Source organism: Cuculus canorus, chromosome 4 (assembly GCF_017976375.1).
Source record: "Cuculus canorus isolate bCucCan1 chromosome 4, bCucCan1.pri, whole genome shotgun sequence".
In the NCBI taxonomy this organism is placed as follows: Eukaryota; Metazoa; Chordata; class Aves; order Cuculiformes; family Cuculidae; genus Cuculus; species Cuculus canorus.
The window spans coordinates 18,941,069-18,966,232 of NC_071404.1; the positions used below are offsets into that span (position 1 = coordinate 18,941,069).

The 25,164-nt window shown below is 34.6% G+C and overlaps 1 protein-coding gene across 13 annotated transcripts in view; it reads left to right on the forward strand.

Moving 5' to 3' along the window:
• Positions 1-25,164, forward strand: part of SLIT2 (slit guidance ligand 2) — a 256,360-nt gene that overhangs the window by 219,769 nt on the left and 11,427 nt on the right. For 8 of the 13 annotated variants that reach the window (XM_054065264.1, XM_054065268.1, XM_054065266.1 and 5 more), the window contains 9 exons: positions 1,692-1,816; positions 1,943-2,040; positions 3,423-3,562; positions 7,506-7,532; positions 15,161-15,254; positions 17,083-17,220; positions 17,312-17,552; positions 17,885-18,015; positions 24,723-24,877. In XM_054065264.1, coding sequence (XP_053921239.1) covers positions 1,692-1,816; positions 1,943-2,040; positions 3,423-3,562; positions 7,506-7,532; positions 15,161-15,254; positions 17,083-17,220; positions 17,312-17,552; positions 17,885-18,015; positions 24,723-24,877 — 1,149 coding nt within the window. The remainder of the gene's footprint in view (positions 1-1,691; positions 1,817-1,942; positions 2,041-3,422; positions 3,563-7,505; positions 7,533-15,160; positions 15,255-17,082; positions 17,221-17,311; positions 17,553-17,884; positions 18,016-24,722; positions 24,878-25,164) is intronic. The other 5 variants (XM_054065267.1, XM_054065271.1, XM_054065273.1 and 2 more) reach the window with 2 other exon arrangements.

Sequence of the window (25,164 nt, forward strand, 5' to 3'; positions counted from 1 at the left end):
GTGCTCTTTGCTAGTCTTTAATCAGGTATAGATTTCTCTTTCAAAAACATAGTAATGAAGACAAGAATGGTCAGTGACCCATATAGATTGTGGCTTTGGCGATAACCATCTTATCACAGCTTATTGTGTTCACCTCTTTGGATTTGCTTGCAAGCTGTGACACAGAAGGATACCAGCAACTGTAGAATTTAAATATCTTCTAAAAAAAACAGTCAGCCTTTCTTTGTCTAACACCTCCTAGTGTATCCAATAATCACGAGGTTTCCTTCCATGCCAGCTCTTTTACAATTTATCTGAGATAAATCTTGCAAGGAAAAATAAATAAGAAATCTAAGTTTTAAATATCCCAAAGCCCCCTGTCTCAGTAAAAGTGCCCTGTAAGCTTGGAAAACATTGGCAATCTGGATCATTTTGGGTAAAACATGTTATGGAGCAATCAAGCTATTCCACCAACAGGTCTTAAGGAGTTTGGATTTTGTGTCTAGTTAGAAGAAATCACTGGTTATTCCTGAAAATGTGCAAATCGCCTCTAGATAACCAAAAGGTGAAATCTGAAATCAAGCTGCAGGCAGTAATTTCATCAGGCAATAATGGGAGAAATAACAGAGAATGTATGTTCATTCTCTTAATAGGGATAGGGCCAAGTCACCCCTGATTTCTCTTACAGTAATCAACCTTTTATCTATCACAAAATATAGAAAATTAATCCTTTTTTAGAAACACGTGGTTTCTGATTTTTATGAAGTAACCAGTGATTTCATTGGTAGCTTCACAAAAAAAAAAAAAGAAAAAATTTAAAAATGTTGTTTCCCATCTTGAAAATTCACTGTGGAAAGGCTGTATTAAAGGCTCTTGTTGTAAAATAACAACAACAGAAATATCTAGAAATATTTATCTAAAAGAAATAATATTTAGATAGGCCAAAGCTCAATGTCTGGCTTTTAAAAGTTAAGATTTTGTCAATATTCATTTCTGAATTCTGTCATTATACTCGTTAATATCAGAAACAAGGCTGCGAACATAGATTGCAGCCCTCATTTGTACGGAGATTCATGGTACAGTGTACATTTTGGGGGGGCTTAGCTAATGTCGTAACACACAGAACTTGGCTGACTCTATAAGGGAGCAAAGTGGAATATAGAGGAATATACGGTCACATAGGTTGGACAATGCCATTTACATTACAGTCTACAGATGTTCAATCAATTTACATGTAAATTTAATGGTTCACTTTGTCATCTCTGTGATCCTGCAGATAAGAAATAAATTAAAACACAAATACATTAGAATAGTATTCTCAGCAACACGATCGAGGGCAGGATTGCAGACTGTGAAGCTCTTTTCTAATAGCCAACTTTACCCCATAGAAAGACAAAAGCTGAAATTGTATTCTTTATTTTGTTAGTACAAAGGGAAGGTATTTATCGTTGATCAAAACTGTACAGATTTCAGGAATCACTTTTTTGAGAGAGCCACTCTTTTAAAGTAAAGTGATACTTAAACCAAAAATCCAACCTCAAATTTATTTAGTCATTTCAAAAGAATTTAGGACAGTCCATCATTTCATTCGTACAGAAACACCACACACCAAGTCTAAAATATAAATTTCATTTTAAAATTTAAAGCAATGTGGCAGATATATCCTGTCAGATATAAATTGTTTTTCTGACTATGAAATTTGTATTTTTAAGGACCCATGGATGTTAATATTCTTGCTAAGTGTAACCCCTGTTTATCAAATCCCTGTAAAAATGATGGAACCTGCAACAATGATCCAGTTGACTTCTACAGGTGTACTTGCCCATATGGTTTCAAGGTAGGTACTGAGTGAAGAGGAAAAAGCTTACTGCAATGTAAGCTTTTCCTTAAAACCTTTCATTTGGCTCCGTTCCAATAGTGTCTCTATTTTCTTCTTAAATTGTAATTGCTGTTCCCTGCATAGGGTCAAGACTGCGATATTCCCATCCATGCTTGCATAAGCAACCCGTGCCACCATGGCGGAACTTGTAATTTGAAAGAAGGAGAAAAAGATGGCTTCTGGTAGGTTGTTTTTAATTGTAGTAACAGGATGGAAAACTACTGAGTTTTATATGCTGAAATAATTTTGGTGTTAATCTTTAGGGTCCCTGTGTTTGCTGGTAAACACACCACAAAGGCAGATTTTCAGTGCTTCTAAAGTTTTCAGAATATGTCAGTGTCCTTGGAAAGCTTCTAAAGCTTTGAAATGATTAAAAATAATAACAAATGATTGTGATTAGTTGAGGCGTATCAGGTCAAGACAACGTAGTATTGACTCAATTATGTTAATTAATAGCTAGCTAGATCCCTGCTGAAAAAAATCTCACAATTCATCTCTTGTTGTGTGTATTACTTCAACAGACAGCATGTAAATGATAAAATGTAAATCCCAGTGCAACAGAAAATTAATGATTCATTTGAAACTCACTATGCCAGCAGATAAACATGCTGTGAGCATTTTTAATCTTGAGTTACTTGATCACACAGTACAATTAGTCCAGATGTACTTCATGAATTATGAAATAAAGTTCTTTAGCATTCTTACGTGAAGTTATTAGTCATTTAATAATCTGCACCTTGGGCTTGTTAGAAATGACATCTCAAAAAGATACAATTCATTATCTTGCAATTCATTATGACATTATTCTTATTTTTTAATCCGCATTCTGCCCAAAGATTAAGTAGCTTTCTATTAGAAATTGAGCATATACATCTTAATAATGTGCCTCTAGAATTTGAAGTGACATAGTCATGTCTCAGAATTTGACCTTTTTCATTTCTTTGTTTAAACACTACTTAATTTGAAAATCAAAACAATCTTATAATCAAAGCTGCAGAAATCATAGATAGAGCACATTGCATGCAAATGTATGTGTAGTCATGTTTGAGTGATCTTTTACATTTACTGTCTAATGTAAAAAACCACTGCTTTGAAGAGTTTATGAAAGCTTTTGTTTTTATATATTAAGACATGTATTGTGCCTGGAATGTTAAACAGCTATTTATATTGATGCATTTAACTGAATGATAGTGGAATACTGCTATTAAGCTATTACATACTAATCCTGGACTCCACAGTCTTTTCCATGTGTCTGACTTTTTACTTTTAAAAAGAAAAAAGGGTCATCTTCCATAAGAAATATAATCTAATTTTATAATATAAAGTAGCAAGCTTTTCAAGAGGAAAGCTCAGTGATTTAATTTCTTAAACTGCAGATTACAGCACAAAGTTAGAAGCCTTTTTTCTGTTATTTAAAATACAAAAATTTATATTGTATCAATCATGTTCATATATTTATATGGGATATTGCTTATGAATTATTGTACCTGTTAATTATAGAACTTCCTGTCTGGTTTCCCTAGCTAAAATGTCCATGTGGTTAGTTTTATTCTCTGTATTACAGGTGCGCTTGTGCAGATGGATTTGAAGGTGAAAACTGTGAAGTAAATGTTGATGACTGTGAAGACAATGACTGTGAGAATAACTCTACTTGCGTGGATGGAATTAATAACTATACTTGCCTTTGTCCACCTGAATATACAGGTAGGAGTATAAGAGAAAGTATAGGTAATTCAAGAATTCCTAGCAGAGCAGTAATATTTTTTTCACTTTTCAGTTACAGTTTTTTTGATATTTAAAAGACCTTTCAAAATGTGTCCCTCTCTAGAATTTACCTAACCCAGACATCCTAATGAAGAGCCTCTGTAGCTGCAGAAATCTCAAAAATATTCTGCTTTTATCCTGTATGCCTTATGTTACAAACAGGACAGAAAATCATCTGTCTGTGCCATTAGGCAACTGGATTTGACACTCCTGGATGCTGTCCTGTCTCTGTTAGAAATGTTAAGGCAGAGTGTGATGCTTTCTTTCTAGCACCAAAAAAAAAAAAAAAAAAAAAAAAATGTTAGTGAGTGTCTAATTATTTATTTCTATCATTTGGCAGCCAGGCTAAAGCATTCCACTCTCTGAGACAGAGGGTCTGTTACTTGCTATCATCATCACTGTGGGAATGGAGGATAGTTAGAACAGCACCACTGAAGAACAAGAAGTAGGATCTATTGTTTATAGCTTTTCTGGCTACGCAGATCTATTTTCTGCCAGCTAGTTAAGCACTAGAATACAGAGCTTAAATTCACAAAAACATGTTTTGAAATGCATAAAAAAAGTGATGTAAAATCCACCATAACTTGGGAATTAACTCTACTCAGTCATGCTATATCTTTAAACAGTCCTGTTGCCCTCTGCCTGGTAAGTTTTTCACTATCCTCAGGGAGTACTAGGTTTGAGTTCTGGAAAACCTGAAGGAGAGGTGAACTCCTGAATTGATTTAATTTATTGAAAACATAGCTAACTTCATTTTAATGCCATGCATTTCCATCACTAGTTCTCCAACCTATTGAATTGATCAAATGTTTTAGGGTATTAAAATTTAAAGTCGGTATTTAAATCTTGGGAGTGAAGATAACGGAACACAAGTAAAAGAAATGCAGCTTCATAATCTAATTTATATATTCATTCAGTATTTATGCTGGGTAAATATTTGGTAAAAATTCCCCATGCAGCATAAGCTACAAGACTTACAGCAAAACGGGTTAAAAGTATAAGTAGCCAGAATACGGTATTTAATAATAAGTGGGTTGTCTATATCTGGAAGAACAGACATAATCTTCTGCATAGGGAAAATACTCTTTTATGAGTAACTGATGTCTTAATACCTAAAATAAACTGACAATTCAAGTCTTAGAAACAAGTAATAGGTAACAGCATCAATAAGTAGACCGAGGTGTTTGCTGTTTCTTCTCTGCCTATATTTCAGCTCTATGCAAGTCAAACTTGAGCTCCTCTGGCATCAGTTGCTATCTCCTTTAAAATTGGGATCGGATATTCTGCTGGGTGGGCTGGAAGAAGGCAAACCAAAGTCACGCCAGTGCAGTATTCTTGCTCAGTGGCTTCATGCCAAGAGGCTAAATTTATCTATTAGATGGTAGACAATTCATTTGCACATGCATTCCTTCTCTGCAGTTTTGCAGGTGTTTTTTGCTGTGTTGTTCATTTATTCACTTTCAACAGTGTTCTGGATGCCTTTAGCTGCTGGAGTCAGTAGCTTGCTGTATTCACAGTATGCCATGGGAAGGACTGTTTTGTGTTAAATATCCATGGAGCGGATATAATGACTTATTCATAGGTGCTAGCCTAAAATTTTGATTAAGTGTGCCTGTTACATTTCTGTAGTAATTTAATTTAAATGTACATTTTACATTTACAATTGAAACAGATATTGTAGCATTCATCTATATATCTGTTTGTTAAAGCAAAAAGGAGACCATAAACACTAGTAAAATTTTTTGTTTGTATTGCAGTCGTGCTTCTTCAGTCAAAATAGAAGAAAGTGTATATTATAATTTGATTCATAACTATGCATAATTCTAAAAGCAAAATACTCTGAGTTTACATGGCAAGTGTTTTGGTTAGCTAACTGTAATTCTTTCAGAAAAAGAGATTTGCTTTTACAGGTGAAATGCCTGTAAAAACATTTATAAATTTATAATTAATTTATAAATTTATAAAAAGTAAATTTATAATTGCTACCGAAGTCAGCCATGTGAGTAGGTGAGAATCTTCTCACCAGCTCTAAAATAAACCAAAACAATCTACTTGTAATAGGTAAGTTTAGCTGATCTCTTTTTTTAGAAAATGTTGAGAATTTACGCTATCTCATCAGATTTTTTTTAACACCTTATCAAAAATCAAAGATCTATTTTTTTTAGACGTACCACACCAGAGCCTCATCTCATTTGATGGCTGAGCAAAGATTGTAGCAAAAGTTCAGGTTTTTCATTCCACAGGTTAGAGTACAGAATTCTACAATATACTGTTTATGTTACAAAGCGCGTGAGGGTAGGACAAAATGTGTGAGATCCTAAGCTGTATTTGAGATTAACTGTGAAGAGAAAATATAAACTAATGAGCTAGTCAAGGGGTTTTAACATCCATTGTCCTTGATCTTGCATAATAATTAAATAACCTTTAGTGTTAAGAATTAAACTGACAGTAGTCTGGACACACCAGGTTCTAGAAATGGTGGTGTTCAGAATATAAAATAATCTTACAGTTGCCTCAAGTGTGAATGAGGTACCAGATTATCTATAGGATATTGTTTTTCTCTGGCCTAAAGCCTGTTTTGAAAGATAAGTAACAATCACTGTCAAGTATGGATACAGAAGATTTTGGTATCTGTTCTAACAGGTTAAAAGCAGATATTCATAGTAATAATGTGTTTTTTATGAAAGGTATTTTTCACTAAATGAACTCACGTACAAGCTGGGCACAAGTAGGTTAATAACCAGGAAAACAGGCTATATATTCACTACATTAAAACATTTTTAATTTCAAAGGTACTTATCTCCAATTCAGAAAGTCCCTGAGCTGTAAGTTGTTGGAAGCTGGGACGGTAGACTTACCAGGAAAACAGCACTGTAGGCTTGTCCAGTTCTCTTTTAAGTTTGTTGGCAATACTTCGAATTGTCTGTGTTCAAAATGTCACAGTGTATACATGCTGAACGTGGAAGTGCAGCAGCACAGAATATTTTTCTGGGTGAATGGTTATCTGCAAATATGCTTTACGTTTCAGTAGCACAGCATAAGGAACGTGTCATCTGAAACTCTCTGGTATGAAATATAAATCGTTCTTCTTTCAAGTTTTATTTTCATGTGGAGGGCTCATTATGGTCTGAAATGAACTCTGAAAATAAATACAAAAACTATGAAAAATCTTGAAAGAATGTTGCAGTGCAAAACCAGTCACTTTTTTACTTTGTTAGCACTCCCTTGAAAATTGACCCTTCTCAAGTATACAGTGTTGATTTAAAAACAAACAATTAAAAAAGGTTATTATTTTGTTGCTTAAGAATCAGGAAACCATTTTCCTCTGCCTCGGTTAAGTTTTACAATTACCTCCACAGGTACAGATGGAAGGATAAAGAATGGTATTTGCACTATACTATGAGCTTTCTTAAGATCACAGACTATAACTGAAACAACAGCAAGCAAATGGAAGTAGCAGACACTAAAGAGTGTCTGATGAAACGTTGGGAAATAAACATATAAAATACCTCACTATTTCCTGCACTCTTTAATCTCCCTATTCTCTTAACGTTATCATCTCCTTTATTTTAACCTCAGTCTAGTAAACTTCAGGTCATTTTATGTACATTCTGTAGATTACAGATGATCATTTCTCTTGCTCATTATCATCAGTCATTAGATCATAGATCTAATTGATCCAAAAGTAAAATCTTTCTTATGCCACCGGTGGCATGTACTTCTTACTTTTTCTGTTTGTTTTGCTCTGCTGTAGGCGATACTCTGAAGCTTGCTTCGTTTTGCTATATCAACCTCTCTGCTGCTATAGTTGTGCATTAGCTTAATGTGCTGTTGTATTACAATGTAAAAAGTCTCTTGTCTCTTCTGTCTTTGTCACTGCAAGCTGCTAATCTGAATGAAGTGGAAAAAGGTCAGTTGTCTTTTAAGCCTATTTTCACTTACTTTGGTTTCTCACTTTCCTTTCATTAAAGGTGCATGGATTTCAGTTTTTACAAATGAACAAATAAATAGTATATAGGTATAATTTAGAAAGCTCACTGCAGATCCTCAAATTAGGCACTTGGTTCTTGTTGTAAATATATGTCAGAAGAATGATGTTGAAGATGCAGATCGCTGTGCAGGAGTACTTTAATACTACCTCCATTGTCTTTTTTTCTGATCTATTAAAAATTTATACAGCCACTAATAGAACTAGCAGAAAAGTTTACATGGTGATCTTCTGAAATCTTTATTCTCATCTCCTTAAAGGCACACGTTGGTTCCATTCTACTGTATTTTATAGCACTGTTTTGCTTTAATTTCTGTGTTAGATTATGGTACTAGAAAATATGCTGGAGTATAAAATGGCAGCCTTCTTCCTCATCATTTCTGTGGCCGTTTTTGCTGTTAATGTCTACAGAATCTTAAATGACCGCATTAAGCTGAGACTATGGTACAAGAACGGTAATAGCAGAGGGATTTATGAAACTAACTTTGGGTATTCCTGATTTTTAATTTTTTTTTGAGTTTCTGCCTAACACATGTCTCGCTAACAAAGATAAGCCATCTTCTGTACAGTCAGATCATCTACACAATCAGGGGTGCTAACATAATCATGATGATATATTTATGAACTTAGATATTTAGTTTTAAAAGCAAATGAATCATCTTGTAGTTGATTTGCCATTAATTTAATTTGATAAATGTATCGTGCTCTCTATAAAGCAATATAATACTTCACTGGTGACAAAAATATTTTCATTACCAATAAAAGAGCATGTTGAGCAATGCTGCATCTATACCATCTATGCTGATAAATTTAGGTATCTGATTAATTAACTCTTACAACTAAAAATCAGAGCCTAAATTCTCTCTAACTGATGGAGAAAACAAGATATTTCCAGAACGCTATTCCATCCATGGGTGTTCCATGTTTAAAGCTTCATTCCATTTAGACATACTGTTGTGTTTGCATTTTATTATTACTTCTCTGAACAGCAAAAATAGCCTCCTGTTTTGTTTGGTTTTTTCCCTTGTCACTTCCTAAGTTATTTTTTCTACATTATTCTGCTCCTATCCCAGTCTGATTGATTTTATAAAAGAATACTCATCCCTAGAAAAACTAGAAAAAGTGCAAGCTCAATATAAATAAATATAAAAGTTTGGTTCTCTATGATTATCAATTTTTAAAAAGCCCAAAGAACAAGCTGATTACAATGACTAATTTATACATGAATCTGTGATTCAGGGATAAAATTTTGTATTGCCACTGATTTCCAGTAGTGTAAATTACAGAATTTTTCAGATTTGCTTCCAGAAATTAAAATAAAAGCTTAACTTCTATGTTTATGGAAAAATACCTTTGCAAATGGAATACAAGGGGAAGTATGAAGAGACTCAAGTCTCTCTTTCAAGTTGAATCAACTGTTACCTGTATGTAAGTAGTCTTGCTGATAGTTTAAATGTCTTTAAATGTGATTAAAGTTAGAAAGGCAATAAATCCTAAACAGAACTGTATTCGCTGTAAATGTATTATAGAAGTGTGAACTATAACATATTAAAATTATTGATTATATGAAGAACAAATTTTGCACAAACACCCGTGGGATATGAACTAAGATCAGCATCAAAATTAAGCAGATGTGTGTGTGATACATACTTGTATTAGCTTGCCAGCTAAGCATAAAAGTTGTTAGTAGTCTATAAGGCAGATCGGTCAGTTTTATCATGCCAGACATCTTTTGAATTGTGTCAGTGATAATTCTAAGTAATTTCACTTTAGGCAAGCCCTAGACACACAAACACATATATATTCATATGTCTCAAAAGTTGATTGCCTTGGTACTGCAACAAAGGAGTTGAGATGCTTCTTGCAATTCACATGGCTATCAAATAAATGCCTGCCTAAAATTTCAGTATGCAAGCAATTAAAGGAAAATCATGTCATATCAAACTTGCTAAAAAGTTTAATTATTTCATTAGATCAGGATCATAATCCTCATTCTTGTAAGAACTATACACTAGTGTTGCAACTTCTTATAATAAAAAGACAACTTTGCTATTTTTGCTTTTTATCACTCGTAAAATTTTCTGTTTCATCTAGCTTAATACACTTCATATTACTCTTCTATGTTAAAACTTGAGTATTAAAGGAATTTTCCTGGATTTTCATAAAGGTGGAATATATCTTTGGTAAGCTGAGATGCCTACTACTAGTTTGATTACTGGCATTACTGATTTTGGTCTATGATCCATCCTTTTGTCTTCCTTAATTGTCTTAAAGCTTACCTGCCTTAAAGTTACTATGTCATTGTTGCTGCCCAGCAGCTTATGTAAAACAACTAGAAATGTTAAACTAAAACTGCCCCATCTTACACTGAGATCCACAGCCATGGTGCCTAGATGAACAGAGTTAAGCAATGAGGGAATACAGGAACACTGAGTCTCATCTAGAATTTGACTTTAAAATTAAATTCCAACAAAATGCTTAGATATGTGGTTACAAATTGCATCCTGCTGTGTATGCACTTTTTTTAATAGTGAGCAACTTTGTCCCTCATATAGTAGATATTTTTATTTGTCTTTTTTGAATAATGAGCTCAAGACTTGTAATAATTTATGTCATCTAATGTTCATCAAACTCAACTTCATAAAAATGTAGCACTTTTCCCTATGTGGTTTGTTAAATGACATTGACATTTTCCAACCATTCCTATGCTCCATTTGCTATTTGAGTCAGAAGTAATTAAACAGTCGCCTCCAATCAAAGGCTCAGATAATAATGCCTAATAGATAAAACATAAATACTGCAGAAGTTGACTCACGATATATCAAAACCAAGCTCAGAAGCTGGACCGGACATATATGTACACATATTAAATCCTGCTATTCTAGCAAATACCAATTAGTCTGTAATATATATTTGTTATTTTTGCTTTGGAACAGTGAATAAGTCCTCCAGCAAAGAGCTGAGTTTGATAATTTAGATTGACTGTTCTTTCTTTTGCTTGTGTCTCTAGTTCTTGTAACATCATACTCAACTTTGCTAATATGCTAGTGATTTTATGCATGTTTCTTCAGTAAGCTTGCCTGTAATCAGCAATGTGCTATTATATGCAGATCCCCATGTCCACTTGTGTTAGAGCTCTCCTCTTCATTCAGAAATGTAGTGGCTGACATTGCTTTATTTGACTGTATTTTGAATTTATTGCCCAATTATTATTTACAAATATGTAAATCCTTTTTCACCTCATTGCATTACTCCTTGTTATTTTGTACTACATGTCTTTATATACTGGAAAATGCAGGGTTGAGTTTTTCTGTGATTTATAGTCTTGTCAAGTCATAAGAGTGAATTAACACATGCAGTGGAAACACAAGCTGACCTGAGAATCTAGCAAACTTATAACTTTGGTTAGTTAATCAAGGATTGCTCACAATTCATCATCGGTGTTTAGTAGTGTTGTCTAGCTGTTTAAGTCTGCATCGTTCTCAATATGTAGCTGCAGAATCTCAGTAAATATCCTAGTCTTAAACATGAAATGTTGTGTTTGTTTGGACTGTGCAAACCACGCAGAGTTCCACTGGTTGGAGTGGTACCACATACTGAACCCAGACTCCCTAGGTTGATTAAGCAATCTGTTTTATGAAAAGTGCTATTGCTGCTTCTAATTAAACTTTGGAAGAATTTCATAGGACTTTTGACACTTTATCCATTGCTTATTTTTAATCAAACTACTTTGTTGCTTATGTTCCTATGTACAGAAATCTTCCAATCTTTCAAAAACATAATTACTTAGCCAAGCTCTTACAGAAGCCTCAGTTACAGTATTATTAGATGAATAAAAGAATGTACACACACATTGGTGTCAAGCGTCCTTGAACTGACACTTGTTTCACATTTTTTTTTGTTATTTTGAAGTATGTTTTTTAAGACATTGTATTATTCTTCCCAAATGAGGCACTCTCTGACATTTCCTTCCAGTAAAACCAAGGAGCCTAAGTTGGTAAATCTGATACTTTATATTAGTGTTTCACTTTCATCTCTATATTTTCATTTCAACAAAATTGCTTTCTTCCCTTCACCTGATCTCAGCTAAATTCTAAATAACACATTAGTTACTTGGTACACTAAGAGATGTTGCTTTACAAGCTTCAGATTGCATGTCACATATTTTTACTTACCTTTTCTATTAACTTTTTTGCAAACAGTTGTATTTTGGTTATGGAAAGACTTCATTCAAAATATAAATCTGTTAACTGTACAAATGAAGGCCTCATACTTGGGTTATTTTGGTTTGTTCTTCTGGTATTTATATTTTTATTCAAAACTTCAGTACGTATTTTGGATTCTGTGTTCAATTTTTCTTGATTTTATTTTTTCCAATTGTGTGTGCAAGTCTGTCATGAATTCTACTTTCTTTATAATGAAAGTTAGTACTTCGTGTAAAACTGGCTTTTTTGTTCATAGGGTTTTTACAATATTATTAATTATTATTATTATTATTATTATTATTATTATTATTTCACCGCATGAACTGACATATTTACCATTCCTTGCCCTGATTCTTGTTTCCTTCCCTAGGCTAGTTGCTAATGGACTTTAACTGAAAGCTCCCGCCAGTGATACAATTTTGACTTATTTCAGTGTCTGCAATTCACAGATGCAAGGGGAAGCTTTCCTTCCTTTTATGCTGTCACAGCACAAAAAGTCCTGTTTTTAGAAACAAGTGGGTTTTTGAATCATGCTCCTGAGCTTTTCATGAGGTGACTCTGCTTTCAGTGTAGTTCAGAAGAGATAAGGGCCATCAACCTATGAAACTAAAGTGCAGTGTTCTCTAACTAAGAAATACTGTATTTTATAAGTTCCTGAATGGGGAGGAGGGACTTAGACACTATGCACCATAAAGCTTTTTGCCACACAAGAAATTTCAGACATCTGTGCCAACAATAATCTAAGCCATGTTCCCATTACTATCCTGTAGCAAAATCAATGCTCAGTAAAGCTGACGGCAATGGTGAGATTGCTTGCTCCTATTATAGCAGTCCTAATTTGCCTTTTTCTAAGTATTTTGGCAGTTTTCCAATAAACTTCTACTGTGAATATAACTAGAGACAGAAAACCTCCAGCCCTGCTTGAAAGTTAGGCTCAGTCACATTCAGAAAGTCTTTGTTATATTGCTAGAATTAATAATCTTGAAAATGTCTGGAGGGGTTTTTATCCAAGTCTTTTAAGTACTGAACAGCTGTATTTTTATTATTTGTAATTGGAGTGTTATGTATATTGTACTTTTGCATGTAATTTAATATACAATATATGCCATAATAAGATATTGGGATATATATAAGAGATATATATATCTCTTATATATAAGATATAAGTATATATATACATTGCTAAGCCATAGGAATGTGTATAAGCTATGTTTAAAAAACAGTGATTTTTGCTCATTCCACTTCGTATTCGTGAAAATCTGAATTCCCTGTTCCCATGTTTATATCTCACTCTTAAATGTTGCTGGCCTTTAAACTGATTTCAACTATTAGAACAAGTTCTGCAAATTGACTAAGTGCTATGTGAAAAATTACTTCCTCTTACATATGTATTCGTTTGAACAAAACCCTTTGAAAAGAGAAAGGGATTTCGGGTTTGCTTGATATATCATGGGATGACAAGAATCCCTGGTATTTCAGGATTCTTTGTGCACTGACCTATTCATAACAGTTGCACATTTCCAGACTAATAAGTCCACTGATAGTTTGAAGAGGCTTTGAGGATGGAATTAAAATCCTTTGTATTAGTCATCTTCAGTGGCCTGCATTCGATCTTCATTCAGTTTCCTACGTATATTGACTAAGTCACATTGTTACTGGTAGTTTTCCTGAGGAGTGTTAGCCACCCTGTACTTGAAAGACATTTTCTTATGAGCTTTATCTGGTTTCGTAGGGGAAGTGCACTACTTGAGAACTGGTAATGTGCTATGAGTTTTTTTTAATTTAAAAAATAGAATCATAGAATAGTTTGGGTTGGAAGGGACCTTAAAGATCACCCAGGTCCAACCCCCCTGCCATGGGCAGGGACACCTCCCTCTAGATCAGACTGCCCAAGGCCCCATCCAACCTGGCCTTGAACACCTCCAGGGATGGGGCATCCACAGCTTCCCTGGGCAACCTGTGCCAGTGCCTCACCATTCTCATGGTGAAGAAATTCCTCCTTATGTCTAGTTTAAATCTGCCCCTCTCCAATTTATATGCATTCACCCTAGTCTTATCACTACAACCCTTTGTGAACAGTCCCTCCCCAGCTTTCTTGTAGGCCTCTTTCAGGTACTGGAACGTCGCTATAAGAGCTTCTCGGACCATCTTTGGCTTTGGTTCAGTTTTGCTTTTTTTCTCTACCCTTGCTTTAATGTAGACTTCCTCAACTCTTTCAGCCTTTTGTTTATTTGACCATCATTTGAAGTAGGTTCTACCTACCCTATGAAATAAGTCCTAGAAATAATATCTCAAATCTTGCTCTTTTCTTCTTCAACTGGTGTATAGTTCTACTTTTTGATCAGTAATTCGTCTTCTATTACTTGACAAATGACAAGGGGCAAACCTGCTGCCTCCATTGTTTTAGGGCCTGATAGACCTGTCCTGATAGTCCCTAAATTCAGCAGGTACAGGATTTATACCTGTTGATTATATATGTATTTTTCATATGGGTGCTGGAATATCTTACAAGCCAGTGATAAACTTTACAAGTGAACTACTCGTGTCATCTTCTGATAAGCTAGTCAGGGAACAAGACATTGTTGATCTGTTTAGACACCTGTAAGTGTTCACTTGTCATTAAGTTGCAAATGAAATCATATTTTAAATATATTAAAATACTGAATAGCTTATACAGCCCATGTTGGAAATTAGAGCCACTGTTACGCTTCTAGCAGCTGGGTAGACATGCAACATAGATTTTTTTGTTTCTTTTCTTTTCACAGAATAGTGTGTAGATAATTATGGTACAGTAACAAATGCAAAAATTGGAGAGTCATATTTAAGAAACAGTAGAAAGCAAGTTTTCATTTTGGGATAATTGGAGTTGTATTGGCATGCAGTGATATTAACAGGGTTTTTTCAGGTAATAGATTACTTTTAGTGCAAATCTGAGTAGTTCTGCATGTAATGTGCTTAGAAATAAATAAGAGAAAAGCATATTGATGACTGGTTTGTCCTAATGAGCAGAGTTCTATTACCACTTTTTTTCTATATGGTATAGCTAGATAAATATTGTAAATGAAGAAATATTTTTCACAAGATTATCATTTATATCCATGGATAGATGATTAACATTAAACTATTTTTTATAAAGGTGTTACCAGCAAGATTAGTACTGATTGTTATCATGTATTAATACTTCTTTATTAGTATTTATTATAAAGGTAGTATTTAATATTATGAAGTATGCTTTTTTTTATGGTTTAACACAAAAAGTGGTAGCAGTTACTTTTAAAGTAGAAAAAGCTATTTTCAGGGTACTGTGATATTTTCACTAAATTGACAGTATACGTTATGTTTTAGGTGAGCTCTGTGAGGAGAAACTAGATTTCTGTGCTCAAAACTTGAATCCTTGCCAGCATGACTCAAAGTGTATCTTGACACCCAAAGGATACAAGTAAGTCTAGAATATTTTTTCACAGTCCAACTGAGTCAAAATTTTTATTTTTTTTATCTTGCTTAATTTCTTTTCCTTTTGTTTTAATGGAAGCAAGTTGTCTCCTCAAAATGCTGATTTCAGTTATTATCAAGCATTATGGCAGAGTACGCCATTTTTTCAGTAAACCTACATTATTACCTTAAATATGTTTTACTGAATTTTACTGATCTTTAAGAGTTCTAATTCCAATTCCAATTTTAACTAGGAATGCAGAGTAGAGCAGTAGTCTATGTGGAAGTCTACACAAAACCCTTTTAGCAGCTTGGACAGTAGGAAAATAATTGCATTCAATTGGTGTGGAATAATTATACCGCTTTCTGAGAAGTAGTTGTGAAAGTGGTTATTAGGAAGGCATACTGGAACGTATAAACTAAAGAAGTTCATCCCCAGGCAGACTAATCTTTAATTACATCATATCCTTATCATAATTAGTATACACAATATGAATTGTTTTAAATAATATGTAGATTAATAAATACAGGACACCTGCAACTTTCAATTGTTGTTATAAGCACCTGTTTTATACCCAGTATTCTCTTGTGCTAAAATCGGATTATTTATTGTCATACTTACTACTTATTAAATGGCATTTTATTTAAACTATGCCAAAAAACACCCTCAAATACAGGAAATAGTCAATGAATATGAAACGAAGTTGATAGTTTTCAGCTGGAAAATCTTCAGTGTTACTTTCTGAGATTTTAAATCAGAGGAGCGCTCATGCAGTAACTTCAGGCAGGTATCTCACTTAGCATTTTAATATTATGCTTTATATTATTTTTTTCACTGTTCCTATTCATCTATGTTGTTGAATAAACATTGAGACATTTGATTCAAGTACTTAATTTACAGTTACGCTGCTATTTAAAATCACTCTTGGCACTTGAAGGCCAATTCTTAATACTAAGAGAAACACCACCAAGGAAGGAATTGCAAGATCTAATGAAATTGCGTACATATTCACTTATAAAAAATAAAATCATCTAATTGCATGAATTTGTAACCTTTTCCATTCATTTTTCACGAAAGTCTGGGCATTCTCTCAGTCTAATATATGAGAATTCCTTGAAGAAATGCCATTAACATAAACAGTGAGAGTTGCAGGGGGTAAGGGAGGAAGGGGGAGACACAAACCAAAAAAATCCCACCAAAAAAAACCCCACAAAAAATCCAATTACATGCTGTCTTGAGGATATGCTCTTTCTAGTTCAGTGGGGCTTGAGGAGGGCGTAGATGTGCTTGCGGACCTCTGTTAGTTCAATAGCCATGGAGCTATATATGGTAAAGCAGACTGGTGGAAAATAAGGGGAAAAAAATGCATAACCTCTAAACTATATAAATGGAGTACTGGTTCCATTCATAGCTGTTCCACTAACAATGAAAATGTCCATCAGTACAATACAAGCCTTGGATTAGTTGTCTCATTTTCAGCAACTAAGCATATCGATTACTTTTAGCGTTTGCAGCCACTTTACAACATCCTGTATTACTCATAAATTCCAAGAAGGACTGTCAAAATTCTTCATGAGGCCTCTCTAGATTTAAATCACAATTCTTCAATATAACAGCAGATGAGTAAGCATGTATAACTAACAAATCTGTATTCAAGTTACCTATGCAGATTCCCCTTGATTAAAATGACATAGTATTTACACACAAATTCACAGTAGCACCTTTTTTTTTTTTTTTTGAGTTGGAAACAATTTAGTAGTTACTTAATTTTGTTATAAGCTCACTCTGTTGTTAAAAGGCACTGTGCTACTGTACTTGCTTTACTGTTTCACAGATGTGATTGCACACCTGGATATGTAGGTGAGCATTGTGATATTGACTTTGATGACTGCCAGGACAACAAATGTAAAAATGGAGCGCAATGTACTGATGCAGTTAATGGATATACATGTATTTGTCCAGAAGGATACAGGTGAGAAAGATCTGAAGACAGTACAAACATGTGTGATTTATGTCAACGTTGCTTATTTTGGGAAATACTAATTTCTTTTGTTTGCTTTTAGTGGCTTGTTTTGTGAGTTTTCACCACCAATGGTTCTACCTCGCACCAGCCCATGTGATAATTATGAATGTCAAAATGGAGCCCAGTGTATCATAAAAGAGAGTGAACCAATCTGTCAGTGTTTATCAGGCTATCAGGGTGAGAAATGTGAAAAGCTGATCAGTATAAACTTTGTCAACAAAGAATCGTATCTACAAATCCCTTCTGCCAAGATCCACCCCCAAACCAATATCACTCTACAGGTAAGAGTATATTGCAGATTCTGATCTGGAAAAGAGTGTAAGTGACTTTTCATAGTGTGGAAAATTAACCAAAGTTGTCATTGGCTCCCTTAAACAGCTTTTCACAGTTTGAGCTAAATATCTAGGAGAGTCACTGCAATAACTCTATATTCATATTGGAGTTGCTGGGTTTAATTGGTAGGAAGAGAAAGGATTTTGTCAGGTTAACTTTCAAGGAAGAATTTTATAATAATAGTAATATACTGTGACTAAATTCAGAGATTCATTTAATACAGCATTTTGATTTCATATTTATATTCAGTTCTTTATAAGTGTTTGTTTCTTTTAATTAGATTGCCACAGATGAAGACAGTGGGATCCTGCTCTACAAAGGCGATAAAGATCATATAGCAGTAGAGCTGTACCGTGGTAGAGTGAGAGTCAGCTATGACACAGGATCTTATCCAGCCTCTGCTATTTACAGGTGAACTCGGATGAAACAAATTTCGAACTGGAACAAAGCATGTGTTAATTCCTTATATCAAAGTCATAAAAGAAATATATGCAAATGCATGCATTGTGAGACATTTAATACCTAATGCTAAAAGACGTGTTCTGGCTTGGAAAATAACTAATACAGCTATTTCATAAAGACGATACATTATTTGATCCATTAAAACTGAGTAAGAGTTAGCTTTCAGCAGAACATGTATACATTTGAGTAGAGCTTGCATGTGGAAGTGGAGTTTTTTCCATGATGTTACTGCCAAATAACTTTGTAGTGTGCAGGGTAAAGTGCAGAACTACACTGCATGAGCAAAAATTAAATAGAAGTTTCTCTTTTCTCCTGTGTTAAGTAGTCATATAATGTGGAGCTTTTCTCTGGCAAATGAAGAAAAAGCTAAAACCTTGATTCTGTACATAGGCACTACCCTTGAAAAAGAAATGTTTTCTGTTTCCAAAATCATTAAGAGACGGAATCCACATCTGGTTCTGGATCATAATTTTTCAGGTTTTTTTAAAGTCAAATTTCTCTGGTTATCTAGAAAAATTACCACCTGAATTTCTGGGGAGGTTTTATGTAACTTATCAAGAATTTGCAGACAGACATGCAAGAGTGAGCAAAAAGACAACAGGTGTCACTTCTTGGCCTTGATTGCCCTATTGTTGTTACAAATACATTCAGAAATAAAGGAGAAGTGTTACATGTATTCTCCTTGAATCCTCTTTTTGATGTATTTACATCTTTGTTTTGTAAAATTATATCTAGTGTATATTTACTTACTGGAGTTGGTAGCAGCTGACATTGTTCTGCATTCCATTAGGGACATTTCATTGTAAATAAATTATTTTTAGAAATAATTGTACTTAAATGGCAATATAAAATCAAAAGCTTAAGTATACAGAGCAGAGAAACTGCTAAACTTTGTTAGGTAATAACACCAAGGGAAGAGTGGTTTTAGTCAATCGATTACTAAAAGCATTCCACAGAAAAAAATCACTCCTGTTAAATGTAACATAAAGGTGTTTAGTAAAAACATGGCCTTTTACAATAAGCATCTTAAGGTTGCTTTTATTTTCTGATGCAATATGTATTTCATAAGGGTTTTTTTACAGTTTCATGAAATGGTTTAATGTGCAAACTTTATATTTAATTGTATAAATGTTCATATGTTAAAATAGGATTAGAATTTACAGGAGGTTGATGCTTTTAACATAAATTTAAAATTGTGAGAAACATTCACTTTTCTCAATGACTACAATTCAAAATAACATTATTTCTCCTTTTTGTCTGGGATAGTGATAAAGAAGAAGTTTAGATTGTTTAGATTGTTTTGTCAGGAATTTAATTGGTTTTGTTGATTTTTATTTTGATAGCTACAGCTGTCTGAGAATAGAAATCAGGGTTAGATTATATACATATATTTCCTTCTCATCAATTTAACACTTTCTCCAATATTAATGGAATATAATATATTGGTGATTCACACTTGTCAGTTTTAGTTTTCTAGAAAAAGATTAGAAAACAATACTTACACAGATAAACCTAAAACCCATAAATCTAGATGGGATTGATAACAAAATAATCAGTTAACAAACAATCCAAATTAGTTTAGTGTAACAACACAATTGGAAGCATCTCCCCTAGATAGTTGATGAGCAGGTATGCATTATGTGACAAGTGGTGCAGTGGAGAAGGGGATGAGAAATGTAGTGATGTGTCACAGGGCAACATGGTTGTTTAGTGTAGATACACACTTGTATTTTTATTATTATTACTATTAACCTCTCTGTCTTTTAAATAAGCATGATGGTGAGTTCCTAGGAGATATGTGAAAAATTGTCATATAATGGTAATGAGATCAATCGTAATGAAGTCTTTTGCCCTTGAGAGAAGTGCATATGTTGGAAGCCATGTATACATCTGTACAGATGTCTGTGCATCTAGAGTTCACTGTACAAATTAGATATTATTTAATTTCTATTCCAGGCTCTAGAAAGGAGTATGTTGTAGGACAAAATCTTTTACACAATATACTCTAATCCCTTCCTCCTCTTCAGCCTGTTCCTATTTTTCTAACTTTTGTTTCCAGCCATCCCTGTTTTCCAGTTCTTCCTCTTTTACTGTTTTCCACTCTTTACTTTCCTTTCACCCATTCATTGTATGTTGTCTTTCTCTACCTTTGTTACCTATTAAGGCTGTCTCCTGTCTTGTTTCCTTTCCTTCTTTTGATCCCTCCCTTTGTTTTCTTTCCTACCTTCATTTCTTTCTAAACCAGCTAGATCTGATCATCTTTGCTCAAAACCTGCTCTCAGGCACAATCTGCATGACCTCCCAATTCACTTTTCCTCTTCTCTGTTTTGTCTGTCTCAGTCTCCTCCTCACCTCAATTTCCAGTGCTGTTTTGCTTACAATCCACTGCCATCTATTAGTCTGATTCTTGCTTTATTCCCCCTGATTCTTGCCCAGTACTAGCTCTTTCTCTTCTTTCTCTGCAGGCCTGTTTTTTTGCTTCTCCTGAATGAGAACTGCACAGTTTCTTTCTCTGTCTGCATAACCTTGATCTAGCTAACACAATACCTTCTCTTTGAATGCGGTGGCAGACACAGATCCAGCAAGTACTGCTGCAGCCCAAAAGTACAGTTTCAGGCACCATTCACTATGGAAAATTTCAGAAGAAACTGTTGAATTTTACCAAAATTATAAATAGCTAAAATAATATTGTGGAATAGTGTTATGGGTTAACTCTGGTGGGCAGCTCAGCACTGCACCAGTTCTCACTTACCTCCCCTTTCACCCTGCATGGGAGAGTGGAAGAGCAAAGGAAGAGTAAAAGTCATTAAAGTCATGGATCTAGAGAAAAATAGTTTAATAAGCAAATGAAAAATAAATGAAGAAAGAGAGAAAACAAAACAAGACAAATGCTAGAATTGCAATCACTCACCTACTCTCATGGGTAGACTGATGATTATCGAGTTCACAAGCAGCATATGTCTCACCTACCTAGTCGTCCCTCCTTTCCATTTCACTGCTGAACATAACATTATATGGCATGGAATATCTCTTCAGTTATTTCAGGTAATCTGCCTGGTTGTGTCCCCTTCTGACTTCATGCGCACCCCTAATCTATTCACTGGGTGGGGGGGGGAAATGAGAGAGAAACAGAGAAGGCCTTGACACTGTGCAAACATTGTTCAGCCATGGCTAAAACATCAGTGCATTTTCAGCATTGGTTTGGTCTTGAATCTAAAACACAGCAACATATCAGCTATTATGAATCATAGAATCACCAGGTTGGAAAGGACCCACCGGATCATCGAGTCCAACCATTCCTAACACTCCCTAAATGTTAATGTCCATCCCAGCCAGACCCGGTAAAAATAGGTGATAAATTATAAAAGAAAACAAGCTAGTGTATTATGTTTATCAGAGAGATACGATAAAGACATCAGCATTTTAACTCATTATGTTTAAGAATGATTTGGTAACAGGTTAGATAGTTTGCGAGCTAAGATGAGAAGTTGCTTACGGTAAGAAAGACAGAAAAGAATTACAGATTTAATTGAGGCAAGGAAGATCCATGGATAGCATAGGAAAAAAATTAGAAAAGTCATACTCCTCCGAACAATGATGAGATGCCTGAAAAAGATACTAAAATGACAGTAAAAAGAAAACCCACAGCCAATAGGGAGATTTAGATAGAAGTTTTGTAATATAAATGGCAATCAAGAAATGGTGTCTTGAAAAGGAGTCAGATGGGAGCTGTAAAGGTTAAAATATGTTTGCAGTAGTGACAAAACAAAGCTACAGCCAGATGAATTAATCATGGTAAATATGGAGAATCAACAATAACAGCAGTCTAGCTGTGTAGAGTGAATGAGAACTGCTTTATCAATTGGAACTAACTGCAGAAAGCCATCATCTCCAAAGCATTCATCAGTCAATCTAAGTAGCAGGAAGAGATGGTGGCAGTGCAAAGGCCAAAAGAAAAATTAATTCATTGGAGATGGTTATTTGGGAAAAGTGGATCCACTTCGGTTTTGTTCTTTCTGGACATCCAGAGTTCTAGAAGCTTTAAATCAGTTTTTCTTATAGATTTTTATTAGGATCTATGCATTCAGCTCTCCTTTCTCCAGAGGAAATGGGCTAGAAATACTGTACTTGCGTTGGCAGGAACTATTGCACAGATATGACTTGTGCTTATTGTCCTGTTAATTTAAACCAATTTACCTAAGAGGGCTTCTCTTTCTGCAGTCAGTTTTTACCAGTAAAACAGTTTAAACTAGATGCTTTTAATAATCGCTTTTAAGAGAGACACATTTCCTTCACACATTAGCTTTTATACATTCCTGGAATGACCTCTTGCTATAAACTTGCATGTTGTTTGTTGCTCTCATCCTTTCAAATACTATTATATGAAAGATTGATAAGTTTTAACATAATGTAAGTTTCTTTGGAATAAGAACATTACATTAGGATTTCTAGCTTACGTAAGTGCATTTTAAGTTCTTACTTAAGTGCATATGCATTTTGATTCCTTAGCAAACTTTTTTGCTGGACTCATTGAAATGTGTTAAATAAATTATTCCTGACACTTTTCTTACTGCTTGATCACAGCAAAGAAACCTCTTAATCTCTTGAATAGACTTTACTCTTTAGGAGTGATGAACCCTGACCTTTTCCTTCTCTCTGTGGAACCCAGCAGTCCCCTTTGGGCCCATTTCCAAAAAGTGTTTATTCTGCCAGTGTCTGCTTTGTTGTGTGTTTGCACCTCCACGTAGAGCTGAGTTTATGTAAAGCATGAATGCTACAATGCAGACCTTTATCCATATTGAGCTGAATCTGTCCACATAGTTGGAGTTGGTAATAAATTAGTAACGTATTTAATGTGTCACAGCTGTAAACGACCACGTGAGTGCTTCTGATCTGTTCCAGGACAAAAGCAGTTAGCTTAATTAAAATGTCACTAAGGACGTTATAAGGCAATTTGCTTGGGTTTTGCCATGAGATTTAGGAAGCTAATCCCTTTCAGCTATACTGCTTTCCTAATGAAAAGAGCTAACCGACTATATGTCTGTTAGTCCATCTCAGGCTATCATACAATTGGTTCATTTAAATAACTTTTTTCAGAGGCATAAGCTTACTTATTTGATGGTTTCCTACAGCAAATAAAGGTTCTCATGGGAATGATTGTCTGGTCTCTGGAGTACAGCTCATTGTTATAACTTCCATGCAGCCATACATTCAGCCTTTAATTCTCTAGTCGAAAATAGGATAGAGGTAATGTAAGTACAATGAAATAATCACCCCCAGAACCGAGTTATAAGATTCTTCCTTCTCTGATGTACTTAAACAGTGTTAAAGTGCAGAGTAGTTACACTGCACCTAAACATTTGCTGTGTAGACAATGAGGCTGGTAAACGTTTCTTACACTTAGTAGCTTGTGTAGGCTTGTCCTAACACAGCATAAGCACCATGTTTGAAAGAAGACTTTTCTACGTGATGCTCTTCGGTCATTCTCCTACTAGTGGGTTCATATTGTGTTAGTAAGCAGAAGAAATGGTGTATGTGAACAAGAAAAAAAATGAATACAGTATTCATTGTACTAGTCAGAAGCTGAACACAGAAATAACTATGCCTAATAAGATAAGAAATTACTTTATTGCTAGCATTAGTGGAGCTGTCTTGACCAATGACGTGATTTTGTCTGGCAGGACTAAGTTTTCATGCGGTTCCATTTCCACAAAATAGTAGATCTGTATATTACTAGAGTCAACTCAAGCCTTCATACTTGCAAAGTAGTTAAACCCTGTGCAACATGTAGGATATAGCATGTGCACATGTGCAAATAAGTTTTTTAGATAAATTCAGAATCATAGAATTGTTTACGTTGTAAGGAACCTTCAGCGATCATCTAGTTCCACCTCCCATGCTGTGGGCCGGGACATCTTCTACTAGATTAGGTTGTACAAAGCCCCATTCAACCTTACCTTGAGCATTTCAAATACTGGGGCATCCACAACTTCTCTGGCAACCTGTCTAATGTTTCACCACTCTCATATTAAAGAATTTCTTCTTTATGTCATTATCTTTTACTTTATAGTTTCTATCTAATGTAAAAATACCCTCTTTTAGTTTAAAGTGGTTACCTCTTGTCCTATCACTAAAGGCGCTGGCATAAAATTTCACTCCATCTTTCTTATAAGCCCCCTTTAATTATTGAAAGGCCTCAGTAAGATCTCGTAGGAGCCGTCTCTTCTGCAGACTGAACAACTATCTCTCTCAACCTTTCTTCACAGAAGACGTGTTTCAGCCTTCTCATTATTGTTGCAGAAGAACTCCAAACTTTTCTAGTCTTTGGCTTCCTGCCTAGTAAATGTATTCTGACTGATGTTTAGAATATCATCTATATTTACACAACTCATTAGCTGGTGAGGACAGGAATAACTTTGAATTAAAAAAGACCATTAATTTACAAAACATATTAATAGGGTGCTATTGAAGGGGTACTATACTGTACTAGCTCTTAAGCATACATGCTTGTCCTTGCTTAAAATCTAGTTCCAGGAGACTGCACTCATGGAGAAGTTCTGTTCTGAAGTTGTCTGTATTAACTCTTCAAGAAGATCAAAAACCGCTCTAACCAGACCTTCAACTGTTTAAAAATAATATTAATGTTTATTTTGCAGTGTGGAAACTATTAATGATGGCAATTTCCACATTGTGGAGCTGCTAGCTATGGATCAGATTCTGTCCTTATCTATTGATGGAGGAAGCCCCAAGATAATTACCAATTTGTCCAAGCAATCCACTCTGAATTTTGATTCTCCGCTGTATGTAGGAGGTAAGAGGATCTTACTGCTTCTTACTAATAGTATTGTAGCTAATTTACTCTGGTTACATACATTAAGAAACATATGGTAAGCAACTCATCCATTGGAGTTTCACTTTAGGATGAAAATTCAGCAGTTAATCTCAATAGTTTCAATTTTAACAAACAGCGTGTCCTCAAACGGCACCTTTTGCTGTTTTATCACTATGGCTATTTGGTGCCCACAGTAAAATTCTGTAATTTTCTAATGTTACATAGCTTTTTGTTGTACTGAAGAAGTGTATTTGACATTATTTAGC